Source organism: Leuciscus leuciscus (assembly GCF_965113295.1).
Source record: "Leuciscus leuciscus genome assembly, chromosome: 5".
In the NCBI taxonomy this organism is placed as follows: Eukaryota; Metazoa; Chordata; class Actinopteri; order Cypriniformes; family Leuciscidae; genus Leuciscus; species Leuciscus leuciscus.
Genome location: NC_138729.1, coordinates 40,778,728 through 40,788,780, shown reverse-complemented (window position 1 = coordinate 40,788,780; position 10,053 = coordinate 40,778,728). Strand labels below are relative to the sequence as shown.

Sequence of the window (10,053 nt, the reverse complement as noted above, 5' to 3'; positions counted from 1 at the left end):
TGCTCCTTTACTCCTATAAATGATACATAGAATAAGCAATGATTTTGTAGCATAAGCTATTAAAGATCATGTAAAAAATAAAAGTATGACAATATAATTTCAAACAGATTTTATTTCACAGCAGGAAAAAACTGCCAAACATAAAAATAAAATATTTTCTGGAACCTTAGAGTTGTACAGTCCAATAAACCATGGGAAAACAAATGTATACATAAAAAAGTCCCCATTTCATAAACAAACTACAATCTCTGCAAAATGAAACCTTCGTATATTATTTTAATATGTCATCTTGCACTCTCTTTCAGTCTCTGAATTCTATTGCCTTAATGAAATAACATTAAACTCTTATGCAATCCATTTCTCCGCAGTTCATGCTTCATCAAGTCCTTCATCATTGTCTTATTTCAGCCAATCTGTATGGTCAGGAACATATGAACATTGATATGGAAAAAAAAAAAAGAAAAGAAAAAAAAGATTGTAACCAGAGACCACAAATCAGACCCATTCTGACTGGTTTGCTGAAGTCATGACAGCACTCACTTGCTCTTTATCAGATTTTGGCCACAGAAGCAATAATACAGTCAAATGTAATTTACTAAGGCAAGATCTCTGGAAAGCTTTCCTCTTCATATAGTCAAAACCTTCACCTGACTTAGCTCTAGCATCCCAGGCCACATGATCTGCCTATTGAATATGGATTTCTGGGAAAGAGCTGTCAAAGGCAATTAACTCAATAAGCTCTAACTGTGAACCAAAGCTCCCTATAGAGAATGAACAGCCCAGCTGTGGAGCAACAGATTGTTACACATTTACAAGTTTCAACTTCACCACAACTGCATTAGGGACTAAATCAAAGAAAAAGGCAGGAAAGAAGATAAGAATGGATTGTCTTCTCCTTCAAAAAAACAGAACATCAGATGATCTGATCCATCTCGACTTCTTAAGAGGACACGGAGCAGTTAACGGGACTGTCGCCCTCTCATTTGAGTTTAACAAGCAGGGATTATTCATGCCCTGTGATGATCTGCACAAAATGTACTTGCAATTCTTTCTCCACGCAAATCCCTGACATGCATATTTATACCATTTCACCGTTTCCAGCGTATCCCCACATGTCCTACTTTCCCCAACAGCTTTGTTGAGGAAATAAGGACACAGTCTGAGATCCCCAAAAAATCTTTCCACCGCTCTCTCAGGGCACATGCCCTAACTTAACCGTGAAACCGTGCTGTAAAGGCAAGGTGAAGAGAAAAGAGACGACAGGCAGAGGGAGGTGGACGTGGAGTTTTTTTCCTTTGAGATTCTGCAGTGCTGCATATACATCTTAACAAGACGCCCATCGAGGCACTCATCCTGTTCCTCCATCAGGCTCCGGGAGTCCCCGCTGTCCCCATAAGAGGGTCGGCCCCCTCTACGGGCTCCTGAGTGGGGGTCAGGTTGTTCGGTTCAGCCGTGATGACGATGGTGTTCTCGTCCACCAGCTCGCAGGTGGGATTGGCGAAGGCAGAGAGAGGAAGAGTGATGCGATGCATCTCACGCTCGTAAACTCGCTGCTCGTGCTGTTTCTTGAGGTCACGACCCCTACAGGATTAAAAACATAAGTATTTTACTTCAACCATTGCCACACACAACTTTATATGCATTAGTCATGTTTTATGTCACTTGTCAACTGGTCAAATAAGGTTACGTTCACGCTGTCAGTTTTTAGGATTGAGAACCGCATTTATTTACAGGTGTGAGTCTCGAAATGTCCCGTTCACACAGCAACTTACTGTCTGTGTGAACGTGTAACGAGAGACAAGCCCGTATTGTCTTACTAGCAACCATAGTGACAGTGAACAAAGTGATCAATCCAAATGAGCCGCAAGTTCATCCATCAAATCTTCATTAACCGGCAGCTTCTATGTAAACGTGTGCTAGCCGGACACCTTTAACCGTTGCACTCGCGTCTCACATCCTTTGCAGCGTCTCATACATGACACGGCATTTGAGTCACGCATATAACACAAAACTGATGGAAGCCAATCCAGTGGAAAACAGTGCCTGGATCTAAAACCTTCAGATGACACAGCTCATATCTCCCTCGCTGCAAGTTACCAAAAGTGAAACCACACACGAAACCCCTTAGCAGAGAGACTCTCTCGAATTGTATGACGTGACAGACAACTAGTTGTCCAGTCCGTTTTCATTCATTCATGCGGTAGCAAGTCCTGAAAATGTACAGTTTGGTTATAGAATGCGGTTGTGTGAACGTAACCATATTAAGGACTCAAAAACATGACTGACAACCGTATTCTGCTGCTGTGTGAACGTGACAATAGAATGGGGTCTAAAAGTCAGAGACCACCAGTGAAAATGCAATAAAAAAAAAAAAATATATATATTATTTAAAACATAAACAGCTCATTAACTTGAATAGTTTTTTTTGCCATTTAATTTAAATGTGTTGTGCAGTCAAATGTTCATCTTGTGTAAAATGTACTATTCGAATTAACATTAAGAGCAGAGTACTTCAATCATTAAGACCCTGTTTGTTTTTTCTCTCTTTTTAGAACTTAGGGGAAAACTTCACAGATTTTTTATGTTTCAATGATTTTCACAGACACAGCACAGACTCAAAGAACCATTCTGAATGACATAATCAAAATGAATGACTTATTCTGCAGTGGTTCCACTTCATTTTCTCTGACTATTTTGAAGATTATTTCCATGTCTAATATTATACATTTCTGTAATATTTAACAGTGACGCACGCCTGGACAGAAGGAGTGATTGGTCTCCAATATCGCCTATTTTTAGCGTCAAGTTATAAATGTGCTACTGTAGAGAGAGAGAGAGAGAGAGAGAGAGTCTAATTCCTCATTTGCTGACAAGCAAGAGACGGATCTCAATGATCACACTCAAATTCCTAGAAGTGGACGAGATTATGGGAGCTGAATGCTGGAGAAATGTCATAATCACTGGACACACTACTGTCTATCCTTCCTTTCACTCCATCTCTCTCTGTCTTGCCCATTCAGGCTGTGCACGGCAGGCTTGCAGTATGTTATGCAATCCTCCTACACTTCCCCATCACTGTGTCTGCAGTGAGCTCTGCTTTATCACAATTGAACTGAGCAGTACCAACTTCATTTCTCTTCTTAAAGAGATAGTTCACCCTAAAATGAAAATTCTGTCATAATTTACTCACCCTCAAGTTGTTCCAAACCTGTACGAATTTCTTTTTTCTGCTGAACCCAAAAGAAGTTATTGTGAAGAATGTCAGTAACCAAACAGTTGATGGACCCAATTGACTTACATGTTATTTTTTATTTTCCATCACCTGGTTACCCATATTCTTCAAAATATCTTCTTTTGTGTTCAGTAGAAGAAAGAAATCCATACAGGTTTGGAACAACTTGAGGGTGGGTAAATGACAGAATTTTCATTATGGGGTGAACTATCCATTGAAAACACACAAACTCTCTAGCAATAAGTAAATCATTTGGTTGAGGAGGTAAATGAAAATTTTGAATATATGAGATCCATGTGCTGTTACATCATAACATGTTTCCTGTGGGTGACATTGTCCCTAAACCCTTCTCTCATCTCAACAACCTGCCTCTGCCTATTAATACTGAGCCAATTAAACTAGAAATATGATGACAAGCACACATAATCAGCTGACGCACGAGCACATGCTGCCTAAGGCTATTGGGTAATCCAAGCTCCTTACAACCCAGAGACGAGAATATACTCAAGTTTTAGACCTGAATTCAGATATTTTTTTACTGTCATCTATACTGAGACATTGAGAGGGTGAGTCACATGACACCTATCATGGACATGTCCATGTCATATATCGCCACAAAATTTTAAATTAAAGAATTTATTTTAAAAAAAGCTCCAGAGCATTTTTTATGAATATTAAGCACAGCTTTTACTTCATTTCAGGGTAGTGTTTGCTATAGTGCCATAATGATTTCAATGAAAAATTACATTGTATTACAATATTTATCTCAACTGATATATAATGATAGAGAAAAATGAGAATTAAAAAAATGACTTGCTTAATTGTCATGAAAATAATATCACAAGGCAAATATCACATGGTCCAAAAATAAGATTCATTATTTTTATACTGAATATATTTTTTTCCTTTTCTTTAAAAATTTTAGGGTGAAATGTGATCAAGACACACATTTCAAACATATCATCATGGCTTGATGATATATCGGGCTGTATTTACAGCACATTTGGTTCAGTCCAGTTTCTGGTACATTGCGATTGGAAGCGTGCAAAATGTCTCTGAATATCAGCTTTCAGAGTCTTTCTGTTCCTCCCCAAACTCAACACCCACTTCTAAACATCTAAACAACCACCTAAATATAGACAGTCAAGATGCCTCCAATATCTACATGCACTCACTATCTCTCTCTCATGCGTCTAATGGCATTAAAGTGACACCGACACTGATGTTAGAAGAACACGGTATGCGTTTCCAGGTAATGCCCTGCCTTTCTGATCCATGACATTTTATTCCCATGAAAGCATGTAACAAACCCAATGACATAATTTATCTCTGTCTCGATCAAACACTATCTCAAACAACTGTGCTCTCCAGCAAAGAGAAACTACAATCATTATGAATTCTACATGAAGTATATTAAGTATGAGGTATATTGGCCAAACATCTCCTTGAGTCTCCTCATTCTGAAGATCTGAAGTGCCTTTTTGTCTTTTGACCTTCCCTATTAATCATATATATTGTCTATTCTCTGTTCTTAAAGGCCCACAGTGAAGTGCCTTGAAACGTGCAGCATGTGTTGACAATTTCCACTGAAACAGGAAGACAGCACGGGACATGTCGAACAGCACATCCCCTTTTTTTTTTAAATAGCCAATAGCGGTTAGTTTATATCACAGCTCGGCCAGAGCCGTTGAGCTCGGTAAAGCTGCAGTTTCCTTCTAATCTCTAACCGTTTCTCCTCATCTCCTCCCTATCCCTATAGCTATCCTATATGCTAAAATATAGCATTCTGTGCAGAATTCAAATGGGTCCAAAGCGTTTTCTGGTATATGCCGACTCGCGCATATGATCCGTTCTGTGCTATTGTGTCTCTGGACTGGAGCAGACTGTGTGCTGGTTCGCATGACACTAACGCGAAACCAGACTTCATTCCCCCCAATGGAAAGTATATTTACACTGTCTGAATCGTTCCCTCTCCCCTATAGTGCACTATGTGCCACAGCTTTAGCGTCTATTTATAATGTAGGGGGAGGAATGCTTTAGATTCTAGAGAGCATTTGATTGGACAGAAAATCTGCAGAGAAGCTGAAGTGCAGAGTGATGTCATCAAAATCATTGATCCATACTGGCAGAAGTGAGAGACTGTAGGTTTTGAATGCTGATATCTTCTAAATGCGAATTTTGTCATTGTTTTGGAGCACACTATCTTATAGATAACGGTATGGCTAACATATTCATACTAAAAGTCAAAAAACGTAAATTTTGATTTCATGGGGACTTTAAGTGCACACTGTGATGGGACATTGTGTTTCAGGTTATACTGACCGTTTGTAGAAGTATCCCATCGTGATTCCACCTCCAAGTAGGATGATAATGGCCATCATGAAGACGGCGAGAACATAACCTGCCAAGGCAGGGAAGATAACCAATATAAGCATGAACATCTTGGTTTTCGGATATAGTTTGAGGTTTTAATCGTCTAATCCCAAGACCTACCTAGAGTCCCAAGGTCTTTCTTCTTCTTAGGTCCACTCCTGGCCTGCTGGCGCACTCCCTTCACGGGCTGCACCGCTGCACCCTCCACCTGCGAGGGGAAGGAGTTTACGGGTTCAAAGGTCTCCACCATCTCTGGGGTAAGTCCTTGAGTGGGGACAGACACTTCTGGAGCCGTAGCTTCTGTGGAGTTTTGGTCTGTGGGGTGACAGAATGAACAGGATATGAGTGTTTTTCAGTTTTTTCTCAATCTGCACTGCTAATGTAAGTCAGCTCTCCACTCCCATCAATTAACAAGCCCATTGGCATCAAACCATTGTACTAAACAGTTTTACTGTGGTCTGGGATTGAGTGCTCTCAGCTGACAATTGTGTCCTCTACAAGCCATTTCGTTCTTACAATGTTTACGTTTTTTTGTTTTTTTTGCAAAAATGTAGTTACAATGAAACATATGCAGTGAAAGATCTAATCTTGTGTATTGCGATGTACATCCGAATGAAATGGATTATGTAAAAAAAATTTTAAAAATGAAGGATGGGAACTTTTTTATATATCGGTTGTTGATTGGATGGAGGTAGATCTGAATACAAGCTTGTAGACGATTGTTAAGGCCCTTTCACACCAAAGACGATAACTATAAAGATAACGATAAAGATATAGTTTATATTAACGATATAATATGAAAATTAAAAATCGTTCTCAGTATTAAAGAATAGCAGAGTTCACGCCACAACTGTAACGATAACAGCACAGAGAAACGATATCGTTTTCGTACCCAATTGAGAGCCAATTAGAATTCACCTGACTTTAAAAAGCTTGAGCATTTAAAGCGGCAGACGACAAAACTGCAGCGTGCACTTAGAATAAACAGAATGAAATTGTCCACTGGTGTGGACGCTAATATAGTTATTATCGTTATAGTTATCGTTGTAGTTATCGTTCTTGGTGTGAACAGGCCTTAAAGTCCCCCTGTGGTAAAAATCAAGCTTTTAATATTGTTTATGTCTATGTGGTTTTAATATGCTTTAACACAAACCATGTGTAAATTCATAAGTCAACACCATTGCTGAGAATTTTCTCCTTAAAACTGCAGTGAACCAAAGACAGTCTCAAAAACGCGGTTTTAAATCGCTGGTGTTTCTGACGTCACAAACTACCTTGTAACCAATCACGTCAACGTGGGATCGTCAACGAGTGGATCTCTGAGTTGGTGTGAGTGAGTGGAGGTGGGGCTAATTTGCATATTCATAGAACTGCGTATACTAAATGAGACAAGGCTGTAGAGTTACATTCAAGCTATTTTAAGGCATGAAGAAATTTTTTTTTTCAAGGAAAATATGCTTAAATATGTCATTTTGGTGATCAAAGATGAGTTTTAAGGGATAAAAGGATTGACTACAGGGGGACTTTAAGAAAGGGGCAGGATGTAAGCGGACTAAATGATTGGAGAGGTCTGGAGTAAGTCACCAAAGTGAAGATCAAAGTTTGATTTTGGAAATTATAAGGTCAAATTTTTCTTTTCAAATAAAATATACAGATGGATGAATCATTCACAATAAGATCAATAACATGCATTTTTGAAAATAGGGTGAAATTTCATTTTATGTCAACTTAAAAAAAAAAGAAAAGATTTTGGCCCAAAAACATGCTTTACAGCATGTAAACAAACACTCATTAAAATTGCTCATTATGTTCTGAAATTAGAACGCAATTAGCAGAACACAGACATAATAGTGTGGTGGTATGCTGTTTCAAACAAAGCTTTCGAACACCAGGCGAATACTGGGCCATTTCTTTTCTTTTTGAAGCATGTGTAATGAGATAAAGTTTGGCTATTTTTATTTAAATAGGACATCAGGTGGACGTGATGTATTCCAGAGGTCTCATAGGAAAAATTCACGGCTGAGAACATTATCATGTGCCTCAGTTGCTGTGGTCCAGCCCTCTGGATTTTTTCCACCACCCTCTACTCTAAAAAAGTTGTTTACACACTCCGACAAAATTAAAGAACATGAGGTCACAGCTCAGCTAGCCAATCAGTAGCTGTCGCCGTGGTAAGCATGTTCCTCTGGGCCAATTGGAATCACAGAGGGCGAGGCCTAGACCTTCAGCAGCAGAACAAGTTTTACTGTTTGTTCAGTTGTCTGTCCCAACTGAAGAAGCCTCAAGGCTGATGATGAGTCTAGACTCGTGTTATTGTTTAACTTTATCTGTCCTTGCCGCATGCTGAGTCAAAAGATAATTCTAAGGAAACCGCATCAGTGTGGATTAAAACTGACCAACTGGCCTCAATAAGAGATGTTCTTTAAAGGAGGAAACAACACACTGCCATACTGTTTTTTTGTTAATGAACCAAATAAAAGATAGCTGGCCTGGATTATCGAAAAATGATTCATAGCAAAAGAAAAGTTTACTTCAGCTGTAGTGTTGTTTAGAGTAAGCTCAGGGGAAAGTGAATGCATTTAAATATTTTGTACTGACCTTGTTCACTCCCTAGAGGATGCTTTCTTAAAGCCATTTTCTTTTTCCCAGAAAAAGTAAGATTCCACATTTCTGCACTACGTAAATATTTTTAAATCACTTTCCTCCAGATTCTAGGAAGAAAGTAAGACTAGAAGTTTGAGACTGTGGAAACAGAGTGGCACACTAGTAGGACCTAGTTGTGAAATGCCAGAGAAAGAGACTCCGACAAGTGAAATAAATCACTTTCATAAATCATAATCTCATTTCGTGCAGCAGTGTTTATCCAAACCAAGTGATTTGTGATGCTTATTTACAATAAAAAAGGTTTAATTTAATGTAAAGAATTTAGGCTGCATTTTTATGAATCTATAAGAGCTGCTATATGATTTAGAGAGAGAGAGAGAGAGAATATGTGAGAAATGATTTTTGAGAGAGAAGACGGCTACCTTGGCATATCTTAATATCACATGCTTCTTTTCTGGTTTCTCCACTGGACCCAGAGACGTAGCACCAGGGCTTCTCTGAACCATCTGGGTTACGACAGAAATTGTGATTCCCAACATCTTCAGAAAAGAAGAAAACAAAACAATTAAAAACCTTTTACATACGTTTTACTCAAAACTTTATTTTTCTATCAAAACATTTCTATGTTTGTGTGAGTATGTGTTTTTGAGTTGTAGTGAGTGTGTCCCAGACATGCCCTCGTTTGGGTTAGGCATTTGTGATTGCTCAGCTTTTTTGAGTTAGGGCTCATAATATCATCTGGGCAGCATGCCCTCTTCATAACCATCATTTACAAAATGTATAATCAGCAACATTGACAGTTTGCAATTTTCATTGTCTAATTAATGGATACAATCTGTAAATGTATATATCTTAGCTTGATTTCCTCAAATATAATGTTTTGGGGTCTTATACAGTAAAAATGTACAAATAGATGAAGAAAAGTAGAAACAGAAGTTACCCGTCTGTGAGTCTTTAAACTTCAGGTTCTGACTCCTCCAGTTGAGGCATGTGTTCCCTGCGGATGTCTTCTGTTGCATTCCCCTGTAGTTCTCGCCATTAGCTGTTATACACTCTATGGGAAAAACAAATTAACTTCATGTGATTTGGAAGATTGGTTTCAGATCAGTTCAAATTAGAATAAAGTGGCACATTTTTTCATGATTAAATTACAGCAAATTCATCATTTACTATACTAAACAATCATACTTTTACGATAAAAACAATTTATGAACAGTCTAACGTACAAAACTGATGCAAACATGCAAAATGGTGAGGAAAATATACACTCATGCATCATTCACTTTTTTTTTATTACTTCAAATAAAGGATAGCTGCTACATTATTTTATTTTTTGAAAGCTATTGCAAGCAAATCTAAATTGGATCTTACCTTCAACAACAACAGAAAAGCAGCTCACCAAACCAGAGTTCAGCAGGAGCGCAAAGTAAAGCAGTCGAAACATTTTTATTCTTCGATGTTATTAACAACAAGAACTATTATTTTTCACGACGAGTTGGCATAAAACCTTTCCGTTTTAATGGAAGAGCCTGTGGTGAATCGAGCCACACTGCTCTCCAAACAAACACACTGCAGTCGTGCCGTTGTTTTGGGCTCTGAGCTGGTAAACAGCCTGAATGGACTGATCGCTGAAACTCCCTTTGCAGTGACTCCGCGTCCTCCGGGTCCTAGACACAGCAGCTTCACGGATTACAATGATGCGTGGGACATGTGAATGATACATGACCAGAATGTTCCAGCAGACAATCGATTGTGTTTGTGTATTTTAATATAAAACCATACACATATTTTATTAATTAATATGAAGAATTTTTTAATAAATTATTTATTATATAGCCTACTAT

General features: G+C 38.4%; 1 protein-coding gene across 1 annotated transcript; it reads right to left on the bottom strand.

The window, feature by feature from the left end:
- Window positions 1-94: 94 nt before the first annotated feature.
- On the bottom strand, window positions 95-9,839 carry pik3ip1 (phosphoinositide-3-kinase interacting protein 1). Its single transcript, XM_082168722.1, has 6 exons — window positions 9,581-9,839; window positions 9,150-9,263; window positions 8,632-8,748; window positions 5,726-5,920; window positions 5,555-5,633; window positions 95-1,581 (listed from the first exon to the last, which is right to left on the bottom strand). Exons 1-6 carry the CDS (start codon window positions 9,651-9,653, stop codon window positions 1,365-1,367), a joined length of 795 nt encoding a protein of 264 aa, XP_082024848.1. The 5' UTR covers window positions 9,654-9,839; the 3' UTR covers window positions 95-1,364.
- Window positions 9,840-10,053: the final 214 nt, after the last annotated feature.

Excerpts from the sequence above, each read along its gene's own strand:
- pik3ip1 (XM_082168722.1), bottom strand. The coding sequence starts at position 9,653 with ATGTTTCGACTGCTTTACTTTGCGCTCCTGCTGAACTCTGGTTTGGTG. Across the intron at positions 8,749-9,149 it reads GTTTAAAGACTCACAGACGG|ATGTTGGGAATCACAATTTC; the intron begins GTAACTTCTGTT and ends TCTTTTCTGAAG. Across the intron at positions 5,634-5,725 it reads GAAAGACCTTGGGACTCTAG|GTTATGTTCTCGCCGTCTTC; the intron begins GTAGGTCTTGGG and ends CTGCCTTGGCAG.